The sequence below is a fragment of the Sceloporus undulatus genome, chromosome 10 (genome assembly GCF_019175285.1).
Source record: "Sceloporus undulatus isolate JIND9_A2432 ecotype Alabama chromosome 10, SceUnd_v1.1, whole genome shotgun sequence".
NCBI classification, from domain to species: domain Eukaryota; kingdom Metazoa; phylum Chordata; class Lepidosauria; order Squamata; family Phrynosomatidae; genus Sceloporus; species Sceloporus undulatus.
Genome location: NC_056531.1, coordinates 694,718 through 721,893, shown reverse-complemented (window position 1 = coordinate 721,893; position 27,176 = coordinate 694,718). Strand labels below are relative to the sequence as shown.

Genomic DNA, 27,176 nt, shown 5'->3' with positions numbered 1-27,176 from the left:
ATCCCACAAGCCCCCGGCGGGAAATCTCTGTCTTTCCCTTCCCTGGCGGGAAAGATACAAGAAGGAAAGGAAAGAAAGGAAACCGTTTCCAGACTTGGGGGCCTTCCAAGATGCCTAGATCTTTCCCTTGAGGTGCCTGCCTCACTTTCCCCAAGGGAAGGACCGGCCCCCCAGCAAAGCCTTCAGCTAGACCTTCAAGGAGACAGGAGACAGCCCACACGGTCCCTGGGCCTCCCGATGCTCAGGCAGGGTTCTAGGCTACTCAAGACCAGCGGCAGGTTCTAGGACAGTCAAGGCCAGGTTCTAGCATAGCCAAGGCCAGGTCCTAGGATACTCAAGACCACGTTCTAGGATGGTTTAAGGCCACATCCTAGGATATTCAAGACCAGGTCCCAGGCTAGCGAAGACCAGATTCTAGGATGTCCAGACCAGGCCCTAAGATAGTCAAAGCCAGGCTCTTGGATATTCAACACCAGGACCATGGGCATTCAAGACCAGGTTCAAGGATATTCAAGACCAGATCCTAGGCTATTCAAGACCAAGTCCTAGGATAGTCAAGGCGAGGTTCTAGGATATTCAAGACCAGGTCCTAGGATACTCAAGACCAGGACTTAAGATATGCAAGACCAGGTCCTAGGCCACTCAATATCCTAGGCTATTCAATGTTGGGTTCTAGGATATTCAAGACCAGGTCCTAGGATACCCAAGACCAGGACTTAAGATATTCAAGACCAGGTTCTAGGATCTTCAAGACCGGGTCCTAGGATCTTCAAGGCCAGCTTCTCCGATGGATGCTCTTCTTCCCACCCTGTATTGGAAAGGAGAAAGCATTCATTTCCAACCGCTTAAATCCAGATCCTGTCAGCGGGCTTCCTACAGGCAACTGGTTGGCCATTGTTGGGACGGAATGCCTTTGACTCGCCACCACTGGTTCCACCATAGAATTCCATTCTAACTGCTGTGGCAACATCCTGTGGAATCCTGGGAGTTGTAGTTTGAGGGCTGCCGTTGGCATGTTTCACCGAAAAGGTGACCAAAAGGAACAAGACAGAGCGTTCTTCCCAAAGGAAGGGGTGCGTAGCCTTGTTGAGGCTGGAGAACAAGCTGGATCTGAAAGGGGGGTGTCTTTTTGGGGGGTTGCTGATGGCCTTTACATTTTATTTGGTGGACTTGGTGACTCTTTGTCTCCCATAGTTGAAGAGGAGGAAGGAATGGCCTCTCTGCCTGCGTGGATTTCCAAGGGTGAATTGGAAAGGATGCATGTTCAAAGTGGAGATCTTGGCCTTTTAAAGTGTATGGCAGTGGGATAATAATAATAATAATAATAATAATAATAATAATAATAATAATAATAATAATAATATGATGATGATGATGATGATGATGATGTCTGGCTTTGCTGTCTGAGGATCTGGCCCCTGGCCCTGGCTGCAGTATCGGAATGGGCCACCAGGGGGCGCCCCTGGCACAGGATCCCTTTGGGCAGCTGCCTCCTCCTGGGCCAAGTTTCTTGCGGGAAGTTTGCGGGAGGGAGGGGGCCAGGGATGGAGGGATGGAGGAGCAAGAGGAGGAGGAGGAGGAGGGCGCCTGCCTGGCACCGGAAGCAAGCCCTGCGCCAAGGCTCTGCCCGGACCCCTTGGCATCCTCTCCTAGCCCAGAGGAGCAGCAGGCACGGGCAGCACCGGCGCCTCTCTCCCTCTCTGCCAGGATGCCCACCGGTGCCACCTGCCCAGCTCTGCCCAGGTAAGCCGGCTTTGGCCTTGCCTGGGACATCTGCTCGGGCACCGGGGGGGGGGGCACACTCCCGCAGCCAAGGCAAGGCAAGGCACAGCCAGCCCTGCCCTGGACCAGGACAGCCACCCCCCCCAAAAGGGCAGGGGCTGAGCCCCCTTGCACCCCCGGCCTTCCCTTTCCCCCCTTCCTTCCTCTGTTCTCTCTCTTTCCTTTCCTTCCTTCCTTCCTTTTCTCCTTCCCTTTTTCTTTCATTCCCTTTTTCCTTCCTTCCTTCCTTCTTTTTCCTCTTTCCTTTCCTCCTTTCCTTCACTCTTCCCTTCCTCCCTTCCCTTTCCCCATCCCTTCCCTCTTCCTTCCTGCTTTCCTTCCTTTGCTCCTTCCCTCCCTCCCTCCCTCCCTCCCTCCCTCCTCCACCTTTGCAGCCTTCTCTTCGGCTGCATCTGCACTGCAGACATAACCCGGCTTGACCCTCCTTGAGCTGCCATGGCTGAATGCGAGGGAATTCTGGAGCTCCGGACTCTAGGTGCATGGAGCCATTGGCATCTGAAGGGGTGCTGAAGAGGGTTATTTCTGCAGTGTGGATGCAGCAGCCTCAGTCCTCCAGATGAGGATGAAGGAAGCCGAGGAGAACCTGGAGCTGGCCATTGGGGAGCCCCTACCAATCCATGGCCAGCGTTGGGTCCTGGGAGGCTTCCCACCCAAGGTGCTGATGGAGAAGCCTTCAGGGCAGGTACCTGGGTGCTGCAAAGCTTCCCTGCTCATTGCTCTCTTTGCTGCTTCTGGCCTCAAACATCCACTTTGTCAGAGGAGACATCTGATGTTCCCATGCGCAGAAGCATCTCTGGCCGAGGTAGCAGAGCTGGCAGGCCGGGCTGGGGATCTTTCTGGCCTTGCCTCTGCTGTCATGCCAGAAAAAAGGCATGGATACTGTGAGAAGGGCCATGGGTAGCCCAGCAGCTGAGGCCTTGAGTTCAAATCCTGCCACAACTCATTCGTTGAAAAAAAGGAGAGAGAGATGTCTTTGTCTTTTCTTTTTTCCAGTTAATGGGTTGTGGTAGGATTTGAACTCAAGACCTCACCCGCTTTCTACTTCGGTGCATGATCTGTAGAGGAATGTCTCCTGCGGCTGAATTTGTGGCCTTTTCGTGTGTGCCAGTGATGGGCTGCCCAGGAGTAACTGGAAAAATGTCCCCCCTGCTTCATTTCAGCTTGGCAAACAGAACTGTTTCTAATATTTTCGAGAGTGATATTCTGAATCTGGAAACTTCAAGGCATTCTTGGTCAGCAGCTCCTATGCTGGGACCCCTTGGAGATCTCCTGTCAAGTTCGGAGTAAAACCCAGAGCGGATTCACCCCTCCTCTGATATGGGAGGCACCAGCCAGGCTAAACCAGGCATTCAGGGAGCTTTCCGAGGTGCTGAACCCTGTGACTCAAATCAGGTCCGCACCGAGGAGAACTGAAGTTTGGATCAAAACCCGGAGAGGATCATTTTGGGTCTCTCTGACAGGGCAACCACCTTGCTCCTCCAGGTATTTTGGACTTCAACTCCTCGAAGTCTTAACCAGCGTCACCCACATTCAGGGATTCTGGGAACTAAGGTCCAAAACATCTGGGGGACCCAAGTTTAGGAAACACCAATGTGGAAGAATAGGCTACTGACCCTTGGATAGATCGTGTCAAGTTTGGACGAAAACCCGATGTGGATGCTCCATCCCACCGACTCGGAAGCCTCCAGAGGCTAGTGCTTTTCTTCTAGATCAGTGGTTCTCAACCTTTGGCTCTCTTAAGGTTTTGGACTTCAACTCCCAGAAGCCTCAGCCAAATGATCAGGGATTCTGGGAGCTAAAGTCTAAAAGTCCTGGACGATCCAAGGTTGAGAACCGCATTTCTAGATGCTTCCTCAAGTCATCTCTCCCAGGTTGGAAAAGGGAATTGGAAGTGTCCTGCAAGCGACACCTGTTGAATGGCCTCCTTCCAAACCGCTATTCAACGCTCAGGAGCCCCTTTGGCATTTTGTTTTTTGTTTGGGTCGCCAACGTCGCCCATCCTGATAGTTACGATTCAGCACCCATAAAATTAATGAGCCTTTTATGGCCGCACCTTTGACATCTGAATTGCAGCTGGGGCTTAATGATTAATTCTGGCCGAGTGTCCGTCTAGCTTACCAAAGCTGATAAAGAGTTAACCTCGCAGCCCTGGCTGTTGACCAGATCTTATCGGAAGGCCAGGATCTGCTGAAACTGCAGGCAGCAGAAGTGGGCTTGGAGGGCAGGATTTCTCCCTCAGGGGCCTCAGGGAGGATAGGGTCGCTACTTTTCATGGGTCGCCTCCAGCACAGATTCTCCAGTTTTGAGGGACTCTGCTCCAGGCAAGACGAAAAGGCTGGGTGCCAATCTCCAGCTCAGCTGTTCAAGCAGCGCCTTGCTACAATGGGCAAGGCTTCCTTGTTTTGTTGCTGCAACTTGCAAAGACTCTCCAAGGGTCCTTGTGGTGCCAGGGCTCACCCTCTGCTCTGCTCTCCATCCATCAGGGTTCCGGGAGAGGTTGCAAATGGGGAAAAAAGCACCCACTTTTTCATGCTGTAGATGCAATCATTTCTTACACAGAGGTTTCCCAGAAGCTGAGAATGATTTCAAGGCTTCCTCCAGAGTAAAAAGATTATGAAATGCTGATTGTGGAGGGCTGCAGGATCGCCGCCCCTGCTCTAGTTCAACCTGCTCTAAATCGACTCAAACCATGAGTGAGAATCATGCGCCCCTCCAGATGTTGTTGGATTGCAATTCCCAGCATCCTTAGCCAAACCAGCTCCTACTGTGGAATGCTGGGAAATGCACGCCGAAAACATCTGGAGGGGGCCCTGAATGAGCACCAGTGGCCTAAGCTCAAGGGCTATGTTCTGCTAGAGCAGGCTCATGGACTCAGTGGGATTGGCCTAGGATCTGATTTCCCATTCCACCATGGATTCTATGGGTATACTCTTGTGGGGCCAGCCATTGGATTTTGGCCAGCATGCCCTCCCAGCGCAAGGCCAAAGATGCTTTGGGAACTCGGCCGATCGGCCTTTCCTTTGCAGGTCTTGCACTGCCAAGTCTGTTTGTTCCCTGCAAAGAGAAAAAAGTGCAAACACACGCTTGACTGGTAGATTGCTCAAGGTGGAATGAAACTCTGAGATTAACCGCCAAACGCAGAGGATTAAGGAAAGGAAGTTGGGCTTTTCTCAAATTTGGAAGGGTCTATATCTTATCTCTCTCATCCTGGGGCAGATGGTGGCTCCCACGTTCGCGAGTCCTATCCCTCTACAAAGGCCGACAGGAGTCTAGCATTATAAGGGCAACTGGGTTCCAATGCTCCTTCCCTTAAAAAACATGAGGCCATTGCCTGGTATTGTGCTTGGGACGTACGTCATCATTAATGGCCTGGAGTAGTTTTGCAACGAGAGCCAGGGATGGTTTGAGTGTTGGACTATGACTCTGGAGACCAGGGTTTGATTCCCAGGCCGGCCATGAAACCCACTGGGTGACCTTGGACAAGTCACACTCTCTCGGCCTCAAGACAAATGCAAAGCCCCTCTAAAGAAACTTGCCAAGAAAACCTCAGGACAGGGTGGCCAAAAGTTGGAAACGAAGGCACACAATAACAACAACAGTTTGTCTTTTGACAGCGATGGAAGCGGTGTGGCACATCCAGCAATGTTGCCAACGCTGGTCGTTGACTTGAGTTGCGCACCGTTGCTTTCCTGCATGGGGTGGGATGTAGTCTATCTCTGTTGGTGGACCTTTCCGCTATGTTGGGGAGATTTGGGGTTGTGGCCTTGATTTCATGGACTTGGATGACGACTCCTTCACTGACCTTTTCCTTCTCTGCAGGTCATGAGGGAAGGCCCAACGTGGTGTTGACCGATGTGGACCTCAGGGCCCATTTTTAAGCAGAGGGCTCCACGCTGCTGCTTCGGCTGCTATGACGGTGAACGTTTGGGACTCCTGACCGTTCCTTCCCCAGTCTGGAGGTTTGGGTTTCCTGGCTTTCCCTCTGGGACTCGCTCCTTCTGCCGGGCTCACCATGGGTGGATGCTTCTCCGAACCCAAGCCAGGTGAGTGACTTTCCACAACCCCTCGGCCTTAGGTTCCCATCTCCATTTTGTCCCACATTGCCTTCTCCATTTGGAGTGGCACTGAAACTAGGTCAGGCCTGCCAAAGGGCCCACTCCGCAGTGAGAAGGCGGTTGGAGAATGTTAATTCTCCGTTCCTTTTACTTTGAAGGATTATTAAGGTGTTTGGCTAATTCTCCAAAAACACCATCGTTTTCAGATGGGGCCCGGCGATGCGTTGGGAGTGACTTTAATGAAACGTGAAGAGATGGTGGGAGGCAATGCGAAAAACCCTGGAATCTGGCAGAAAGAAGGGAGAGGGAGGGAGACGCCAGCTTTCTTGCCAAGGAACTGGGGGAAAATATATACAGAAATCTGCATGAAGCAGCATAACTGCAAGACTGATGCAGAGACAAGAACCCAATGCTGCTTTAGGAGAGTCCGAACTCAGGGGTGCGCTTTGCTATGCACACCCCTGAGTTCGGACTCTCCTAAAGCAGCATTGGGTTCTTGTTGTGGGACTGCAGCTTCCATCAGCTCTATTAAGCAGTGATGGATCATGGGTTTTGCAGTCCAACAACACCTTGAGGGCCTCACATGGCCCACAGACCTGATGGAAGTAGTAGGAGTACTGATAACTAGGATTCCCACATCTTTGGCTCCTCATCTGTGTGTCTCCAGGTGAGCAGGAGGAATCTCATACCCTCCAGCTCTCTTAATTTGGGAGAGACAGTCTCGATTAATCCTGTGCCAACCCACTTTCTCAGCTGCTTTTAAAATGTCCCAGTTTCTCTCTCCTTCTTCCACTTTCTCCCTTTGTCCTCAGCTGATTTCAATTGCTGCAAACTGGGTTCAAAGGGGAAAAGCAGTTTGCACTGAATGAACTCAGCAATGAGGAGTGGAGAGGACAGACCCTCACCCTTCTCTGTAGACTCCGGCCAAAGCAAAGTGCTGCTGCCTCTCCTAGCTTGCGTTTCCTTCCTTGTCAATACCTTTTGCCATCTTGACCTCTGATGTTATTTGGCTGCACATATGCCAGTTTTCATCTGTGGAGTGTTGGAGGGTGTGATTCTATCAACTTTGTGTGTGTGTGAAAATTTTGTGTGTAAGACAGTCCACAGAATGAGAAACTGGAACTCATCAGTGAAAGGGGCTGGAATGCTTCTCTGCTGTAGAGCATTTGCTGTTGCACCACTAAAGTTTGTCTTATCATAGTGATACACGGCAGCATTCAGTATGGAGCTAAGTCTTGGGGAGGCCTGTTCCAGAACAGAACCTGTCCCAATTGGGGCAATTTTTTCCATATTCCCCCTCATCACTTCTGCCTTTGACTTTGCAGTTGTTGTTGTGCGCCTCCAAGGCATTTCTGACTTATGGCGACCCTAAGGCCATGACCCCATCATGGGCTTTTCTTGGCCAGATTTGTTCAGAGGTTTGCTATTGTTCTCCCCTGAGGCAGAGCGAGTGTGACAGTGGGTAATGCAAGAAGTGAGCTCCACTCCTTGACCCCATGGCGCATCGGTTGCATAGCCTCACTATGTTGGCTTCTGTGGCAGAAAGTTCAAGGTGGGGCATGAAATGATGTTTAGGAAAGAATCCACAACCCCCTCCTTTTTTTTTTGGAGGGGGGGAATTCACTCAAGAGAACACAAATCCCCTGCAGTTAGTCAACATAGCTATTTTGGTCTTCCAAAAACAGGAATAATAATCAAATCTTGAAATTCCTCGAGCCCCAAGGGGTATGTCCACACTCATTCATGTCACTTGTTAATGGTCAGGAACAAACTCCCCAGCTGGCTCCGATGCTCTGTTCCAGGAGAATTCAAGAGTTACAGCCTGCTTAATTTAGTGCCACCTCTCCCACGGCAATTCCATGACTGTCCCCCGTTGTGGCAGCTCCTCAGTGTTATCACATGGTTGCACAGTAGCGCACCACCGCCAAGCACAAAAACCGGCAAAGGGATCCATGGGGAACTTGCCCGACAACAGATGTATCCATACCTGAATGGCCCAAAAAGTTGGCTGGAATTCAGCATTGGATGTAGGTCTTCCTAGGTGGACTTACATGTTTGGGAAACAGAACTGAGCAGTTTTGCAATTCAGCAAGTGGCTGCCATTATGGGACTATGCATGGGCATCCAGTGCCCAGTTAAAAGAGTGCCATATTAAAAGCATAAATTAAACAATACAGAATCATTTCAAAAACATGTTGTTATTGATGCTTGCCATCAAGTTATTTCCGGTTTATAGCGACCCTAAGGAAAAACTATCAAGAGGTTTTCTTGGCAAGTTTCTTTCAGAGGGGATTTGCCATGGCCATCCTCTTAGGCGGCAACAAGTGGGTCGCATGCTCCTTCAGTAGAGCTCCAGGGGCTACAAAATGTGGCTCCTGTGGCCAAGAGGCCGCACACCCCCCACCTCTATCCTACAGAGATCTGCCCCATATTTATTTAGAGATCTTGGTCAGGGCTTCCCTGCCTTTGCTGTCTTGTAGCTGGAGAAATTCAGCAGGTAAGAACAAACAGAGATAATCCCAGGGTAATAAAAGGGCTCGCATTGCAGGGTTCATGTAAACGTAGCTGAGATAACCTGGGTGAAGGGCCTTCAACACGTTAAAGTGCCATTTAAATGTTAATTGTTTTCGAGTCCAGTCAAATTTGGTCACTTTCCCTCCAAGGGTTCCTGCCGATGGGTGGATTTCCTTTTCAGATAAGGAGATGATTGGGAGATTCATCCATTAAAAAAGGAAAAGATAAACCCATACCCTCCCATTTCTGAGAACAGTTATGGCTCTTCCAAGTTCAGTCATGAACCATAAAGCAGAGAAAAGGCTAGGTCAGGGGGATGTCAGCCTACAGGAACTATATGTTCCTGCTCATACCCTCCCAGGCCTGGCTTCACTATGGCATGGGTACCAGGCCCTGCGAGCAGGTAGCTTCTATGCCAGCAGGGTGGAGAATCCACTTTGGGTTTTCGTCAGAACAGGATTCCTCCAAGATGTTGCATCTGTTGTGGGGAATTCAGGACCCTGGAACCACTCGCAGCGTTGGCTTGCCAAGATTATCTTGGCCATGCCAACTACAAACTCTGTTCAAATTTGGGCAAAAACCCAAAGAGGAGTCACCACCCCGTGGGCATAGCATAACACAGGGAAGCAGGTGGCTCATGCTGTGATGGAGCGACAAGGCCAGTGGCGCTGGACTCTGGCCTCGTGAATTCAAATGTCCCCATTCCACTCCTTCTATAAAAATCTGTTGAGGCTTGTTCCAAAAATTACAATCTTAACTTTCCCCGTGAAATATATGCTCATCTGCTACCAGAATTTCTCGTTGTTCAATTCCTATTTGACTTCATTTGTCTTGATGCGGAGAAGATATTAAATGCGGGAAACATTAGTTTGTGTGTGTGCATATGAAAGAGGGAACAACCCTGCATACCCTCCAAGTGTCCTGATTTGTCAGGGGCTTTCCCGATTCATCCTCCACCATTCCACTTTTCCAGCTGATTTTGAAATGTCCCGGTTTCCCTCTCCTCCTCCCACTTTCCGCCTTTGTCTTCAGATTGCTTCCATTGCTGCAAACAGAGTTCAAAGTGCAAAAATGGTTTCCACTCAGTTACGTCAGCAAAGAAGGGAGGAGAGGGTGGGATCTTGCTCATCCCAGGAGGATCAGGCAAAGGCAAACTGCTACAGCCTCTCCTAACCTATGTGTTCTTCCTTATGGATAACTTTGCCCATTCTTGTCCATGCTGTGATGTAGCTTGGCCACATGCATCCCCATTTTCATTTATGAAATATTGGAGGGTCTGACTCTTGGGATAAAAAACGGGTCTCTTCCACACTACCCAGCCCTCACTCTTTGACTCCATTTGAACTGTCACAGCTCCATCCTAGGGAATGATGGGATTTGTAGTCTGGGGAGGGACAAGAGGAGTTCTCTGGCTGAGACTTCCCAAGGCCTCGTGGCACTGCAAATCCCAGGATGCCCCAAGATGCAGCCCTGGCCATTCAAAGGGGATCAGAGCGTATAGTTGTGCAGCGTGTAAGATTGCTAACAAATAAGAGGGTTATCACCACCAAGTTTCTTAACTTTTCCTCAAGCTGATTAGCAGGACGCAGTTGTCCTTGGACCGCGTTTGGAAAGGTTGAGCCCCCCGCCAAGGTGTAAAGGGGCAGCATTCCCCATGGGAACGCAACCAACACATTTTAATCCCCGGCATGTGACAGTGGTTTCTTTATTGCCTCATTAAGAATGCAAGCCGACTTCTTGGATGGCCGACAGGACTTAGCAGGAGACAGAGCTGAGCCCCAGCAGCATGTATGATCCAGCGTTGGGACTCAGCCTTGCAATGGATGAAACACATCAGCCGAGAGTGCGCCTGAGTGAATGCAGGGAACCTAGACAAAGCAGTGCCTCTCCCATTGGGTCCATTTGGCATTCTGGCCCACATCCTACATTGTTTCAGGCCCACCTTCCTTTTCCAGTATGCCTTTGGAAAACAATTCCTCAACTGAAAAGGGTGTTTTGCTGGACTTTTTAAAACCAATGACTGGAATCCTTTTCAGGACGTACACCTTTGTAACTGGACTCATGTCGGCAGGAATTAGAACCAGGCAGTTCCGTAACTTCCACATCCAGTAGAAGGCTGCTGTGATGTTACTACATAGGTGACCCAGAAAAGTGACCAATGTGCATCAGCACTGATGCACAATGGGACCAATGCACATTGGTCTCATTGGGCATTGGTCCTGTTGTGCATGAGGGCATGGACTAGGGAGTACCAAGAGGCCAAGTGTTGGGGCTTGTGGGAACCAAAGTCCAAGACACCTGGAGAACCAAAGTTGGGGAACCACTCCTCTAGCTGGAGATCCTTCATTGAGCAGAGGGCTGGAATGGATAGCCTATGGGGCCCCTTCCATTCTATCCTTCTATGATTCTTAAAATACAGTGAAGCTACTTATGGAATGAAAACCCTTTAAAAATATTTATATGGGGTCTAGGAACAATGGCCAGCATTCTCCTTCCAAATGGCCTCACGCTTACGCTAAATTGCATTGAGTCGTTCTGCAGCATCCATATTTGCCTGGTGGCTGCTGTGACTTTGCAAGGTACCGGAGTCCATTAGGCAATGGTGGCGTGACCGATGCGCCATGGCTCCATGCACAATTCAAAGTGTTGGATTTATGGGGATTCAACTCTTCTGTACAGTTTGGACTAAAACTCAGAGCAGATGGACCACCCCAATGCCATTGTAGGCACCCTCCATTGGGAACCTCTGGGTAGCTTCCCTGTTTGCTGCCAGTTGGGCAGAGACCATTTAAGGAGCTTTCCAGTGTGCTGAATCCATTCCATTCCTTCATCAGTCCAGCCCCTTAGATAGCTTCTGGAAAGTTTGGGCTAAAACCCAGAGTGGATTCCCTGCTGTTAGTGGTGTCCGGTCCCTTAGCAATATTTCCTACTCTTCCTTATGAGAAAATGATATGAAACGGCATGAGAAATTCAGGTAGCACGTAATTCAGGGGAAAAGTTAATGGCTGTAATGTTCGGAAAGGGCCCCATCAGAACTTTATAGCTGGGGCGGAGTGGCAATATGCCAAGTCCAGAGTCCAGAGTCTGCTGGCCTTCTTGCTCCGTTGCAGCATGGGTGACCTGGTTTCTTGTGTCAAAAGAAAGGCTTCAGGAACGATTTCAGCTGATTTTCAACATGCCGAAGGTAAAGAAGATGGGTCTGTTAAAAGTTGAGTCGGGTGTGTGGGGGTCTCTGGAAGTATTGATATGGAGCGTTTGACGCAGGGGACAAGAGGTCTGAGCAGAGATACAGTCAGGGTCAGTTGAGGGCTTCCCTGTTTGGGGTGGTGGTGGATAGTGGTGAATCGGCTCTATGGATTTGCCAGAACTTTCCCAGTGTGCGTTGGGAATGCCCAGTGTGCACTGGTCTCATTGTGTATCAATCCCTTTGAACATCAGTCCCATTGCACATCATTCCCATTGTGCCTTGGTCCCGTTGCACATTGGTCTAGATGTGCATTGATCACTATGCTGGCACCCCGGCGTAAGGAACGTCATGGCAGCCCACTGGCATTGCAAAACAGACATTGCAAAATTGCTCGATTCTGTTTCTCGCAGATGCAAGTCCACTTAGGTAGGCAGAAGCCCCAGACTGAATCCCAGCCAGGATTCAAGCCTCTGAGCTGGGGAAACCAAGCATCAGTTGCTATAGTTTGATTTAACCATGTGCTTCTATCGCATTCCTGCCACCGAGGAGAGGAAACAGCATTGACTAAAACTGAACATTTTTAAATCTGCAGGACCGAGTAGCTTGCCCCCAGGTGTTTTAAAAGAGTTGGCGGAGGAGCTCTCTGCACCACTGAGGCTAATTTTTAATAAATCTTGGAGCACTGAGGATGTGCCAGAGGACTGGACAAAAGCTGAAGCCACCATGCCAGTGTATAGGAAAAATAAATGGAACGAACTTGGTAAATATGGGTTCAGCCAGTGTGCCACCAATCCTGGATGCAAGCGAATGAATGAGGGAAAATGAAGACTTCAATCACTGCAGAATGACAGGGTCGAAACGTTAATGAATTAAAGCGGGCAACTGATTCCAGAATTGCCTGTTGATTCATCAGCTGCATTTAACTAATTAATTGCATGATTAAATTTAAATTTTGCAGATCACCAACAGGAATGCAAATCCTCAGGACAAAATGGCCGAGATCCTCCGCCGAAGTCTACGTTTTGTAGCTTTAGGAATCAGTAGCAACATTGCAGAAAGGCAATGAAACCTTGCTACCAAATTGCAAAGATGTACATCCGAACACTGGGACGTGTGCACAAGTGCAGGTACGTCTGATGCACATTGGGCGCTACTGATGTGTATCAGGCACTCCTGTTGTGCTCTAGCACTTCCTAGCTAGTGTCCGGATGTGCATCGGGGAGCATTTTGATGTGTATCTGTGCCCATTTCAGATTGGACCATGGGGCATCAGTCACTCCACAATCACACAATGGATGGCCTTCTGCTGTAATGGTACAACAGCCTTGAAGGGAACATGGATGTTTTGAAGCGACTCAGTTCAATTTGATGCACATGTACGGCCGTTGATGAAAACGTATGTCCCAAACATAATGCCAACCAGTAACAGTAGTTTTCTTGCCACTGCGGGGAAAAAAACAGAGTGGCATCTTGTTAGGGAATTACGGTGACATATGTTCAATGTAGTTTAGTCCGTCGAAGCCCCGAGAGAAACAAAAAAGTTGGTAGCACAAACCTATGCAGACTTCAGTTTGTTTCCTCAGATGCTTGGATTCGTAGTTCAGGGAGGGGCCTTCAGAATTCCCCCTTAAAGACCTCTAGTGCTCCTCCCAAACTGCAAATCCCAGGATTTCATAGGATGCAGAGAAGGCCGTTCAAGCAGGATCACATTGCCCTAACTCTAGTGTGAAAGGGCCCCAGCTGAGCTAGCCCTGCGTGCCATTTTTCCTTGCAGCCTTAAGGGCTAGACACTTTTAACAAATAGATGAATGTGGTTCCTCAGGATTCCATGGGAAGAACTCACCCTGGCCTTGAGATCACAGAGTGCACATTTCCACCTGAAACTGGTTCATGCATAGACATCTTCATGGTGGGAAGGAGACAGTGTGGTCAGGGATGAGCAAAGGACCACATGGAACTCCTCCACACTCCCTGAGGCTGTTCTTTTTCGGACAAGTAAAAAGGTGAAATGCCTTTGCTAGAAGCCTCCTAGAGGGCTGATGCAATGTCTCAAGTGATCACTGTTACATCCTGTACTTTGCCACATTTTAGAAACACCCCAGCTGGCATTTGTTGTTGTTGTAGAGTGCCTTCGAGTCGTTTCCAGCTTATGGTGATGCTAAGACTAAACCTATAATGGGGGTTTCTTGGCAAGATTTGTTTGGGGGGGTTGCCATTGCCTTCCCCTGAGGTTGAGAGAGTGTGACTTGGCCGGGGTCACCCAGCGGCCGAGCTGGGTATTGAGCCTTGGTCTCCAAAGTCATAGTCAAATATCTCACAGAACTAAAAATCCCAGAATTCCACAGCATTGAGCTCTGGCAGTTAAAACTGTGTCAACCTGCATTACTGTCCTTGTTGTGCACGTTCAATTGTTCCTGACCCTACAGCAAACCTATCCTGGGGTTTTCTGGGGCTGAGAGGGTGTGACTCGCCCAAGTAGTTTTCCATGGCTGAGCAGGGAATTGAACCCTGGGAGGGAGGCAAGCACCACAGCAAGTCTCTGCCAAAGGTTTGGGGAGCAGTGGTGTCACCCTCCCTTGGGGAGTCACCTGGCATGGCCTGCGTCCCTCTATCTCCAATGACCATAGCCAAGTATGAAAGTGCTGTTTGTTCGTTCGCTATAACAAAGATCTTGGTTTTGCTCCGGCAGTTGAAGTGAAAATTGAGGTCGTGTTGCCTGAGAAAGAGCGGGCCAAAGAGGAGATGTCACCCAACGGCAAAGCCAGTCCCATCATCTACAAAGCCAACGGGACGTCGCGACATTACCAACTGGAGGAACATCCCATCGCTATCAACCCTTACCGGAACATGAAGGATGTGGTCGAAGCCTCCGTCTGCTACGTCAAAGACCTAGACAACGGACAGTGAGTGACAAACAACTTTTTCTCCACTAGTATTTTGTTGTTGTTGTTGTTGTTGTTGTTGTTGTCCTTAATGGTCTAAAAGTGAGAAAAGGACACCTATGTAGACATGATCCTTGACCCAAAGCCATGAACAACACTGTTGTCTGAATCGTACCGGCTCATCCCAAACAGAGTAGATCTTTAGAATCCGTTGTTGAATCAAGAGTTGAGGGTCCGATCCGTTGCTCTGTTAAAGAAATTTAAAGCGATTGGCTGGCATTCCGCTCCTCCTAAATGGCCTTAAATTTGTGCAAAATAGAATGGAGTAGCTTCACAGTGTTCCTATTCACCGAGGGGCTGCCATGATATTACAACATATGAGCATCCATTGTATAATGGTGGAATGACTGTAGTCTGGTAAGCAATGGGCAGCGATGTACATTAATGTATTCCATGATGCATATCTAGATACTGGCTAAGTGCCGGAGCACAGCAGAAGTGCCCGATGCAATTCCGCAACTTAGCTATGGATCCGTAAAATTACAAAACGTAGATCTCAGCCATTTAAACCAATAAAACCTTTCTCATTCTAGGATGCGAGAGGTAGATCTGGGCTGCGGGAAGGCCCTGCTGGTCAAAGAAAATGGGGAATTTTATGCCATGGGTCACAAGTGTCCGCATTATGGTGCGCCTTTGGTGAAAGGTCAGTTGGTCTTCTCAAGAATATAAGACGCATGGAGTCGTAGCAGGAACATTTTCTAAAAATGTGGGAAACATCTGAAGATGTTGTGGGGGGTTTCCTTTGTCCTCTGCTGCAGTTTAGCCTCCTGATGTTAAAACCTGTTCAGAAGGTAAAAGCACTGCCTTTGAATCTAGTCTGCCCATGATAGCCATCTCTGAGCCGTATTTGTGTAAAAGGGAGTCAATAATTAGAAATTCTTCAACTGGATGCATTGGAGGACATTGGGTTCAATCCTGCTTTCTTCTTCCGAGTAGTCATTGCCTATTGCTGATTTTGTTTGAAAAGCAGCCAAGGCTGACATGTTGCAGTTTCAAACTAGCGTCTGGAATGGTTTTGCCCCCAGCTTCTTAACATCTTTTCTGCAGGGGTTTTGTCCAAGGGACGAATCCGCTGCCCCTGGCATGGGGCTTGCTTCAACATTGGCACAGGGGACATCGAAGACTTCCCAGGGTTGGACAGCTTGCCAAAATTTCAGGTAAGAGCTCTGCATTTATATTGTATTTTATTGGTTTATTTCAGGCCGACTCTGCTTTTAACCCGACTAGAGTTTTTGTTGTGGGCCTTCAAGTCATTTCTGACTTCTGGCGACCCTAAGGCAAACCTATCGGGGGTTTTCTTGGCCAGGTTTGTTCAGAGGAGGTTTGCCCTGGCCTTGCCCCGAGGCTGAGAGAGTGTGACTTGCCTACTGTGGCCGAGTGACCCACTGAAAGTGGGAAGATTAACAAGCCGTCTCCATTTCCCGAGTCTACTCCAGTTGGAATGAAACTGGAGTTTGAGCCATTTAATATCCCGATCACATGCCTGTTTTATTAAGAGTGGGAAAGTTGGACAGTAAAACATGCCAATTTTGTTTTGAAAGCTGATGTTTAATCCTAGGTGAAGATTGAGAAAGAGAAGGTATACATTCGAGCGAGCAAACAGGTGAGCTGACCGTCAGGGTCCTAGGAGTATATAGCCGGGGCAGCTGATGCTTGCAGAGATGGACTGCATCTACATGGCAGAATTAAGGTAGTTTGACAGCGCTTTAACTGCCACGGCTCAATGCTATGGGAATCCTGGGATTTGTAGCTGTGTGAGATATTTCGCCTTCTTTGTCAGAGAGCTCTGGTGCCACAATGAACTACAAATCTTAGGATTCCATAGGAGGGAGCTGTGGCAGTTAAAGCGGCATAAAACTGCATTGATTCTGAAGTGTGGATGCAGCCACAGTTTTCATCTGAGAACCTTGACTAAAAGCTGCCTCTGAGCTTCGTTCCTAGAAGGGAGACCTGGAAGCGAAAATGTGCTGATGTTGTTGACTCCACCCCTTTTGCCTTTGGCTCCACCCATCATGGGGATGTGGTCCCCGCGGACCTCCACCTCTGAAATAGAAGCTGAGCCTCTGGCTGAAAGGGGTCCCCTACCCTTGCCCTACCTTACAGCAAGGAGATAGGTCTGCTCTGGGTGACGGTGGGCATGCTGTGGTATTGCATGCATAGAGGTGGATGGGTGGGCATTGCTGCCATTTGGATTTCCACCTTGGAATCCAGGTTTGGCTTCAAAGATGGCTTGGTTTGAAGGTTGATGGGGTCTCCTCCATGACACGCAGGCTCTTCAGACGCAACGGCGGACCAAAGTGATGGCCAAGTGCATTTCTCTCAGCAACTACAGCATCAGCAGCACCAATGTGCTCATCATTGGGGCAGGTATGAGGCGCCTGGCATGGGCAAGGACTGGAGGAGTTAGGATCTGGCATGTGAGGTGGGTAGGAACCATGCCTCCATTTTAGTTTCCTGGCTCACCATCCCCATCTTCCTTGGATCCCTTGGAAGAACATCAGCAGGTTTCCTTCATGGAGGAGCAACTGTCTTTGGTTATGTCCCTCCTCTGTGCATCTAGTGAGATGATCAGTTCACTTATCTTTCTCTCTGTCCCACCGCCATCAAAAGCATGTTTGATGAGGACCCATGTGAGAGCCTTCTTGGTGGCTGCTCACCTCTGCTGGAGATGGTCTGGGCTACAAAGCAATCCATGTTGAGAAGGCCACCATATGTTTTCCGCAGGTCCTGCTGGACTGGTGTGTGCAGAAACATTGCGGCAAGAGGGCTTCTCCGACCGGATTGTGATGTGCACAATGGACCGACACTTGCCCTATGACAGGCCCAAGCTAAGTAAGGTTGGTATTGTCTGGCGTGTTTTCTGTTTTCCTACCACTTTTACCAAAGTCCAGTGGGTCACAATGAGCAACCTTTCTGATCCCCCCCATATGTGCTTCACCAACCATGGAATGGTTGTTTGAGGGTGGGGTGGGGGGTTATCACAGCAAAACCATGACTGCTTGGGGTGGTGAGTGGGTACCCATACCGAAGGTCTGCCTGCAGAATCATAGAATCATAATGCTAGAAGGGACCCCAAGGGGCATCCAGTCCAACCCCATTCAGCCAATGCCTTCCCCTCTCTTGTGCATTTTCTTAAAATGTATTAATTCCTTGTTCCCAAACTGGCTTCTTGTTTCAGTCGATGGATTCCCATGCAGACCAGATCGCTTTGCGCCCAAAAGAATTCTTCCGTACCTATGACATTGAGGTCCTTACTGAAATGCAGGTAACTGTTAGGTTTCTCTATTCAGAGATTCTGGGAGCTGGGAGGCCTCCCGTTTCCACCAGTTTGTAAACCTCCTGGTTTGTTGAGTCCCAAGAGACCCTGGGATGACTCTATTTTGATGACCCTAGGAGGTGCAAGTACATCAAAAGTATCTAGAAAGACATACAGACCAGATCACTGATCAGGACAAAGCCCTGGTGGTCTGTCCGGTAATTCCTCCCAAATCCGACCCCATTTCAGTGGGACAGTAACCACATTCAGAATGGACTCACCCATCAGAGTTTGGCTCTTAGCAATAGCCTGTTCAGCAAGTCAGCAAGTAAAGCAGAGACCATTTTGATTTTTCCATACGGCCGCTCTCTTTTTGCTGTTTGGAGCCCATGTGGCCCACTGAAGGTTCCAGAGAGTGACAACCGAACCCCAACCTTTCCAAAGTGGCCCACCCCTTGCCTTGAGTGAGATTTGGACATTGTTTCAGGTGGTGGCCGTAGATGTCAAGAACAAGACCGCCGTGCTCAAGGATGGCTTCAAGATGGAGTATAACAAGCTGCTCCTTGCAACCGGAAATACGTAAGTGACCCGCAGAGTTGGCAGGTTATAGTACCATTCCAGAGCTTGAGATTTCAAGGCCAAGATCTGATGGCAAAGGATGGTCCACCCTCTGTGATGCCTATGTTATACTATGTTATACACTCTCACTGTTGTAAGCTGCCTTGATCGTATTGAAGAGGGGGGATACAAATATATTATTATTATTATGTCGTATGGGAGCAGGCCTGGGTCATGTCATAGAGCATGACACATTAGCATCAAGCACAGGTACTGAAGGTTGTTGTTGTTTTGTGCCTTCAAGTCATTTGCAACTTATGGCAACTATTTTCCAACTATTTTCAGATTTCCTTCCCATCCCTATTAGCAGTTAATGCATCTAGGTATTTGTTTTTCGGCTCTTGTCTTTCTCTGCATTCGTGTCTTTCCAGGCCGAAAACCCTTAGCTGTAAAGGCAAGGAAGTGGAGAATGTTTTTACCATCCGGACAGTGGAAGATGCCAACCGGGTGGTCAAGTTGGCCACCAGCAAAAATGCAGTTGTCGTCGGAGCCTCTTTCCTAGGTGTGTTTTTGGGCCTTGGAGGGAAATTCACCAAATTGCAAAGAAGGACAGAAACGCCAGCACAAGAGAATCCCATTGACCTACAAAACTGGGATCTGCCCTGCGAATAAAAGTCCAAATAAATGAACCCATTAAAAGGAATATTTTAAAAAAATATTTAAAATGCCAATCTTAAAAGCAGTACAGGGGAAAGCACTGTCCCATTAGACATTTCTGTTTTCCAGGCATGGAAGTGGCAGCCTACCTTTCAGACAGAGCTCACTCAGTCTCAGTGGTGGAGCTGGAAGAGGTACCTTTCAAGAAGTTCTTTGGGGAGAAGGTCGGGAGAGCCATCATGAAGGTAAGAGCTGTTTGTTGGTAAAACATCTAGAGATGAGAAAGTGCGCTAAGAACTGGGGAAGCCTGATTCAACTCTATGGGAATGCACTGAAAACTGGGGAAGGTTGGTTTGTCTTTGGACTGATTCTTTGAATGTGAGACAACTCTGATAGAAACAACCTCTCTCTCTCCATTCTTGGGACAGATGTTTGAGAACAATCGAGTGAAATTTTATATGCAGACTGAAGTATCTGAACTACGGGAACAAGAGGGCAAGGTAGAGTGTTTGCAACCATTTGCGAGGCAAAGGCTTTCTTTGGGGAGGGGGTCTTTGAAGCTATAGCTGGAATCCTGATGGTGTCTTAGGCGCTGGATCCTTTATGGTACCCATTGAACATTTTTGTCTGAAGTGGAACAGCCACACTGAGTCCCAGGTTGTGGAAATGGAATTATACATGTGGCACCATTGTGGAATTGCATGTTGCGGTTGCACATTTGGGGTTAAGCTGCACAGTGCCCTTCAAATCAAAACTTGCATATTCAGCGCTTACCTTCATATGCGGAGTGCATTCATATCATGGATCTCAAATTGTAGAACTGGAAGGGATCCGAAGGAGGATCTACTCCAACCCCTTTGCAGTGCAGTGCAGAAATCCACACCCAGCGACCATCCAAAGTAATGCACCACCATTTCATTTCTCCCTTAAAGCTAAAGGAGGTTGTGCTGAAGAGTGGCAAAGTCCTCCGGGCCGATGTCTGCGTCATAGGCATAGGTGAGCACGCCGGTTACCCGTAAAAGCAGCATTAGTTTTGGGCAACCTTGTACAGATTTGTTAGCCCAGTCGTTTTTTTGTAGCGACTGTGTCTCCTCTTTGTAGATCACTTAAATGCCTGAAAAAAGCATTAAATAAATAAATCTTAAAAAACCAAGTTGAGGGACCTCTTTCAACCTGGGGTCCACATTCTTTCTGAGAGGCGTTCACAGGGGATGTGTCCCAATGGTGGACAGGGCCAAGTATGGCCATTTGGGGAAGAAAAATAACTAAGATTACTTGTTGCTTCCCTTGAGAAGAAACTTAGTGAACAATTTTATCTTTAGCTGAGACTAGTGAGTGATATTTGTATTGGCCGTGTCAATTGCTCAGGAACCAGAGGGATTGGGGCCTGCGTTGTTCAGAGGGCAGGAATGTCTCGATGGTGCCTCTCACAGATGATATTTTCTTGACTTTGGGAAGGTGCAACCCCGGCAACTGGCTTCTTGAAGCAGAGCGGCATCCATGTGGACTCCAAAGGTTTCATTGCAGTGAATAAGGTAAGGCTATTAATGTCTGTTTTCATTTGCAAAGATTTTACCTGACTTAATCCACACATGTACAAGCTGAGTTGCCCCTTGTCAACTTCCAACCCTTTCCCCCCTTCCTAGATGATGCAAACCAGCATCCCCAGCGTTTTTGCAGCCGGAGATGCCGTTGCGTTTCCTCTGGCGCTGAGGAACAACAAGAAAGTGAACATTCCTCATTGGCAGATGGCGCACATGCACGGTAGGTGCTTTGGTGACTTTCCTTTTGTACCAAATCCCTTCCTTAGGAAACGAAAGGTGGATGGAAGGTCCATGGCCTGGGACTCGTCTTTGGTTCACTGTGACCAAACCAGCTAGGATGGTAGCAGCCATGTCTGCTCATTCACATCTCTGCCTTGTTCATGCATCAAGTTGGGTATAATATTGGGCTGTCAGATTTTCAGATAGAGTCTGACATTCTGCTTGGGAAGTGTGCTTTCATAAATGGCCTTCCTTGTGTGCAAAATTTGAATGGAATAGTTTTGCAAAGTCTGCTTTCACTTAGAGGCTGCCATGAACATTGCCCATACAATAACTGATAACAGGCACAATGCACAATGGGCCCAATGCAGACAGAAAGCTGGATTTTTGATTTGCTCTGTCGAGCAACTCAAAGTGCATTAATAAGAAACAAGTGTTGTTCATTTGTGCCATTCTTTCTCCATGTCGCTCCCCACTTTCCAGGACGGATAGCTGCATTGAACATGTTGGCCCACGGGACCGAAATCAGCACCGTCCCTTACCTGTGGACAGCCATGTTTGGCAAAAGCATCCGCTACGCAGGTAAGATTGGGGTGGAGAAACCTGGCTTGGAATCACTACCCCGCTGACATGGACATGGAATATGGATTGCCTCCCTTTTTAATTTTATTACCGTTGTGTACATGCACAACATGGCAAGATATGCTTTCTCCTCTTTTCCCCAGGTCATGGAGAAGGCTTTGATGACGTGATCATTCGGGGGGACTTAGAGGAACTGAAGTTTGTCGCCTTTTACACCAAGTAAGTGCCCTTCCTCCTTTGGGGAGGACATGGCTTGTGCCCATTTGGTGCATTTGCCAAGGGTGTCAAATGTTCAGAACCTTTGGCTGGGTCCAAGTAGTATTCCATGGTTCTGCTGTAACTTTAAGAAAAAGGGAGGACCTTAAATGTCCTACATTTTGGGCTGAGTTTTGTCCTGCAGTTGTCCTACAGTTTGGTCTCGAATTTGTTCTACATTTTGTCCCTGGTAAAAGTGGACAATTATGGCAACCCGTAACCATGTTGCATTGTGATCCATGAAAAGGGGAGACTCAGGACCAGGCCCTGAAAACTGGCAAGTCTGTATGCGGCCCAGGGCTACATTTGGCCCACCCCGACCTAGACCCTTTCTCAGGATCCTCAGTCATGCTTTGCTTGAGCACAGCACATGTTCAGGAGTTCTTGGGCTGCTGCATTAGGAAACTTTGTCATTGGGAATGACAAAGTCCCCAAACGTCTGTGTTGGATCAGAAGAGTCTGGGTGGCCAACCAGGGTGAGCGCCTGAACTGTATGTTGTTCTGCCATCTAGGAGGGTCCCCAAGCGATGGTCATTGTACAATCAGGTGACCCCCTGCGTAGAGTCCTGGAGGTAACTTTGAACCACCCTGCCCACTGGCCACTAACTGGGGTGCTTTTCTTTGAAACTGGGACATTTGGGACACCGTCCAGGGTGCAGCTATGGCAGGGAGGATGACAAAATGAGGGCATTGAGCTCCAATAAGAATTCTGACCCCGTGATGAAATTTTCCTTCCCTCTCCAGATCTTTAGCATTTCAAAAAACGAGACCGTGACAATCACGCATACCTCGACTTCTCCTCTTTGCCATGTTTGCATTCCCGAGGCCACTTGGCCTGCTTCTCTTCTTTGGACGCCTAAATCGATCTCTAAATGCTCCAGGTTTAAGTGACTGCAAAGCTAGAAATTTGTGGAACGAAGGAAAATTTCAGAGGGAGAAGCATAGAATTCATATTTTGTGGGGCAATGCCCTTACTTTGTCCTCCCCTGTACCTACACACCTGGACGTCCATTCTTCTGTTCCTTCTCCCCCAGTGGTGATGGGACAAGCTCTGGGTATCCTGCTATACCTCTTTACTAGATTGTAGGTGCACACTGTCTGTTTTTGGGCTATCTTTTATTGGACGTATTGGGAAATAGGCAATCCAGTTTCACTCAGTTCTTTGTTAGCTTGATCACATTTGACACATGCCCCTACTATCCAAAACATAGATGTATTTCCCAATACGTCCAAAGGACAGACAAATCCCATGGCATCATTTTACTTTCTGCTTTTATCAGCATCCTGCAATTTCTGCTCCAGTGGCTATGCTGGCCGGGGATTCTGGGAGTTGTATTCCCCTGTGCCCCCTTTTCTCTCCTGGAGGGCAAAAAGTCCCAGTTAGAGCCTGAGATGGTTTGCAACAAACAGAACACCATCTCTCTTGTATTGAGCATCCACAGCCCACAGTCTGCAGTTTGGTATCATAGGAGGGCAGGGGGAATGGGAAGAGCATTCACAAATACTCATTCCCAGATTGAAAAAGGAGTCCGAGTGGGAAAAAGAATAACAGACCAGTGAAAAAAAATACTTGCCAACAAGTGGGCTGTTGACTTATGGTGACCCCTATGAAAGACACAGGCTTTTCTTAGGTAAGGGATCCTCAAAGCTGGTTTGGCCAGTTCCTTCCTCTGAAATATATCCTCCAACTCTGTCTATCACCCTGCAGTGGCCAAGCCGCCCTCTGCGTTCAGCCCAAACTCCTCTGATCTTTTGCTTTAGGAACGAGGAGGTGGTTGCTGTGGCCAGTATGAACTACGATCCCCTGGTCTCCAAGGTGGCGGATGTCATGGGTGCGGGCAGAGCCATCCGGAAACGGGATGTTGAGTAAGTAAGATGCCCCTGGGCTGAGGCTGGCATTTCCCCCAGTCTCACCCTTCTTTCCCCCTTTTCTGTTGGAAAGGCTGCTGGACTACCCTAAACGCAGCAAGAAAGCAGTGTGATGCTACTTTAACTTCAGTCACTCAATGCTATGGAATACGGTATCTATGCTTTCAAATGAAGGTTTTTAAAAAGCAAATGCATAGTGCACAGGAGTTATACAAAATGCTTTATCCTGTTTTCATTCGCACATAACTTCTGCTTTAGCGTCTGTTTGAAAAACAAAGGGGAGCTGCTAGTCCTCATGAAAGCGGGGGCCTGCAGAAATTTCAGAAGCTGGGGAAATGGGTTGGTTTGTTATAGGGTTGTTATTTTTTAAAGGCGCAGAGTAGGGAGAAACGCAGCAGCTTCATGCGGCGGAGCAGTTGTGTTTGTAGCAAATATTTCTTTTCGTTTTCTCTCTTGCTTTCCCTTCTCACTCTTTCTCTCCTTCTCCTTTTCCTGCTGCAAATCAAGGCTCTTCATCCGCTACGGCAAGTATGTATGCTTTGGTCTGTGTTTTTGGGCTGGGTGGGAGGGTGAATGTTGTAACTCTTAATCCAAAGGAGATATCAACCCACCAGTGAGGGTGATTTAAATCTATCACAGAAAATGCCAATATCAACCATGTGCAAATTTCGCATGGAATAACTCCAACTGCAGCATTTTCTGCGATGGCTATTTCCTGCGCAGAATACGCAACCATCACGTGCAAATTTTGTGCAGAATGCATCCCAAACTGCAAAGTTTCTCGTCATTTCAGAATTGAAAAAACATGTTTTCCACTCATTTTTTGGAAAGCTTTTGACCATATTTCCATCCCTGTTTGGAAGCAGGGAGGGCCGTCTCTGCTACTGCTATTTGCTTGTCCCACTCCCTCCTCTTTGAGCGATACTATCCTGCATTTTCTGGCAACCATATTTGATCTCCGATTGTACCTCTGTGGGATGGAAAAGTCCAGAAGCCTTCCTATGACAAAGTTATTTTGGTTTTCCCCCCCCCCCCTTGCAGAACTGGAGACATGTCTTGGTTAACTGGAAAAGGCTCCTAACAGCCCTGGAAACAAGGGACCACTTTTCTACGGACTTGGTGGTAGCCAAAGGGAGGAGATACCCACCATATGCCCTTCGGTGACTTTGAGGAATCTTCCCCCCAGTCTCTCCCTGGGCCAGGTTCTTCTTCTTTTGCCTTCCCAAATCTCTCATGCTTGGGAACATTAATGTCAAGAGATCAACCTGCACTTTAGTAGCTGCCTTCAAGTGGCTTAGGAAAGCCCAAAGACCAACCTCGAGGAAAATGGATATGTACTTGTGGAGATTGTCCAGGCAAAGATGTAGTTACAGGGGGGCAAGATAAGAGCATTGCTCCCTGGAAAGAAGAAACCCCTCCATGAAATTGTCCTTCTTTCCCTACATTGCTAGCCCTGCATTCACTTGAAACTTCTGTTGAGCTTTCAGAAATTGCCCAGCATCCTGTTGGGAAGTTGCATCATCATAAACTGACTTATAAGCGCATAAAGCAAAATTGTGCCACTGTGCCATGTTTGCATTGTCGGGGGGCAGCCCAGAGATGTAGTGCCATCTATGGGACCATTGCACAAGCGGTGTCACCATAGTGCCATGGCTCTTGTTGGTCAGTGATTTCTGTTGTTCAGTGGGCATCCATGCACAATGGGTACCCTTGTGCAACAGGGGGACCGCCACACAAAGCACACCATGCACGATGGCACCCCTGTTGCGTAAGGGAACCCCACCGTCCATCGTTGTAATTCATCGGCAGCATTGCGTCTCATGTCAGAGCTATGTCATTGCAAATGCCTGCATCATGGATCTCTGCTGTACAGCTTTGGGATCCCAAGAAAAAAGGGACGGGTCAAGTGACCCCAGGGAACTCCAGCGCAGCTGATAAAAGAGTTTGAGGTGTGAACAATTTTCGGCATCTCCCTCTCTGCAATGTTAGAAATTCAAGGACTGGAGGACAATTTCATGGAGGGGGCAGAGGTCTTATTTGGGGGTACAATGCCTCATTCTGCCATCCACCCACAACAACACCCCTGTAAATGGCCCTTCCAGGTAAAGGGAGGAATGGGGTTGGCTTACACTTTCTCAGGACAGGTGGAGATGGTTGTGCTCCGACTCCAATGGACTCCACTCTAGCTGCGATTATTCATCATTCACCCCATGGGGAGTCTCCCAGGATTATTGGGTTGCCCTTCGCAGGCCCTACCTCCTCCATGTTTGGACGATGACGCTTTCTCACCAGCCCATGGCCTGCTGTGGTTCCCTTGGATCAAGACTTTCCCTGCAACGATGGAAGCTGGGATCTGTGTCATGCCTCCTACCTTCATGAGGGCCAGAGACCTGAGAGGCACCACCGAACAAGGCTGAGCAAAGGGAAATAGGGCTGGCAGAAGGAGGGAGGTGGTGGAGACTGCTTGCCATTCCTTGCTCCCTGTGTAGAAATTTGCATGTGGCCCATGGTTTCTACATTGCCCACTCTGGTCCAGCACCTTGGATAAATCTTTTAAAGTTTGGACTAAAACCCAGAGCAGGTCGTTTGTCGCCGCTGCCACGAGAGACACCTGCCACCTCTATTGAAATCTGAACCTCCAGGGCCCAAGCATGAGGGTATACTACATCTCATTTCTGATCCGTCCATATCCCTGGGAGTGGAGTGCGGGGTTCATAGCTACAAGCAACAGTTCAACCATCTCAGTCCTCAGAGAGGACTTCCATGTCAGGGGCTGGTGGTGATTTTTTGCAGGAGTTTATTTTGCAGTTGCCCTTGTATGCACCCAGTTTCTGATATGCTCCACCTTCAGGGTGGGCATGCCAGGTTGGGTGATGCCCTTTCATGCTAAGAAGCCGCCTGATGGTTTTAGAAATGTCTGTGGACAGGGTGGCCCCGGCTTCGACTTTTTTCCTTGGCTTTCGTTGTGGCTGAACAAGAGCCAAGGTCCTCGTGGCATGTCCTGCATTTTGTCTGCCCGTCTCCCTTTCTTGCAGCCTTCCCGCATCCAACACCCCCTCCACATGTGCCATGCTAAAGTTCTCATCATCCCCAACTACATGGGCAGTGGGCATGGATGGAGATGATGGTGGATGTAGAGAAGGCTGCATTACCTGGGCACTCGAAACACTTATCTGGCTTTGTCACAAGTGTCATGCATGATGAGCCATCTCAGAACTTGCCCTCTTTTTCTAGGTTCTTAATAAACTAATATATATTATACCATGCAGCTTTTTGTCTCATTTGAAATTGTGTCGTCTGCTGCTACAAAGGCTTCCGGGTAGGTTGAGATTCTTCTCCCGGGGTTATCTGTTTTCTTTACCAACTTGCTCTGCTCTTTGGCTTTAAACCCAAGCAGACATGCCACACTGAATGGGTGCAAAGAGTTCTCTCCAGCATAGAGTGTGCGATAATTATAATTATAATTATAATTATAATTATAATTATTATTAAAAAATGCCTTGGTTGCCATCCAATATCTACCCAGACTAGAGTAAATGTCCATGTGCAGAAATACCCTGTGCCAACACTGCCCCATGCAGATAAGCAACATTGTGCAACCGATGACAGTGATTGAGTGCCATTGGGGAATGTACACTACATGACACAATGCTGCAACATGAAGCATGGGCCACACAACTGCAATGCCAAGTATATGATGCACAACTTGCAAAGATGAGGCACAGATCAGCAGGCCTTCTGCACAACTCTGCTCCT

At 48.5% G+C, this 27,176-nt stretch overlaps 1 protein-coding gene across 3 annotated transcripts; it reads left to right on the top strand.

Annotated features, from left to right (window-relative positions):
- Window positions 1–13: 13 nt before the first annotated feature.
- On the top strand, window positions 14–26,682 carry AIFM3 (apoptosis inducing factor mitochondria associated 3). 3 transcript variants are annotated; one of them, XM_042441455.1, is made up of 21 exons: window positions 14–1,073; window positions 5,602–5,825; window positions 14,228–14,441; window positions 15,014–15,123; window positions 15,528–15,637; window positions 16,039–16,083; window positions 16,751–16,847; window positions 17,205–17,317; window positions 17,659–17,745; window positions 18,224–18,315; window positions 18,726–18,856; window positions 19,081–19,196; window positions 19,380–19,451; window positions 19,884–19,947; window positions 20,410–20,486; window positions 20,598–20,715; window positions 21,198–21,296; window positions 21,440–21,515; window positions 23,313–23,417; window positions 23,928–23,948; window positions 24,462–26,682. In XM_042441455.1, exons 2-21 carry the CDS (start codon window positions 5,795–5,797, stop codon window positions 24,499–24,501), a joined length of 1,818 nt encoding a protein of 605 aa, XP_042297389.1. In that variant the 5' UTR covers window positions 14–1,073; window positions 5,602–5,794; the 3' UTR covers window positions 24,502–26,682. The 3 variants fall into 3 exon arrangements, with proteins under 3 accessions (XP_042297389.1, XP_042297390.1, XP_042297388.1); XM_042441456.1 differs by lacking the exon at window positions 23,928–23,948; XM_042441454.1 differs by lacking the exons at window positions 14–1,073; window positions 5,602–5,825; window positions 23,928–23,948 and adding exons at window positions 11,437–11,535; window positions 12,131–12,298.
- The last annotated feature ends 494 nt before the right edge of the window (window positions 26,683–27,176 follow it).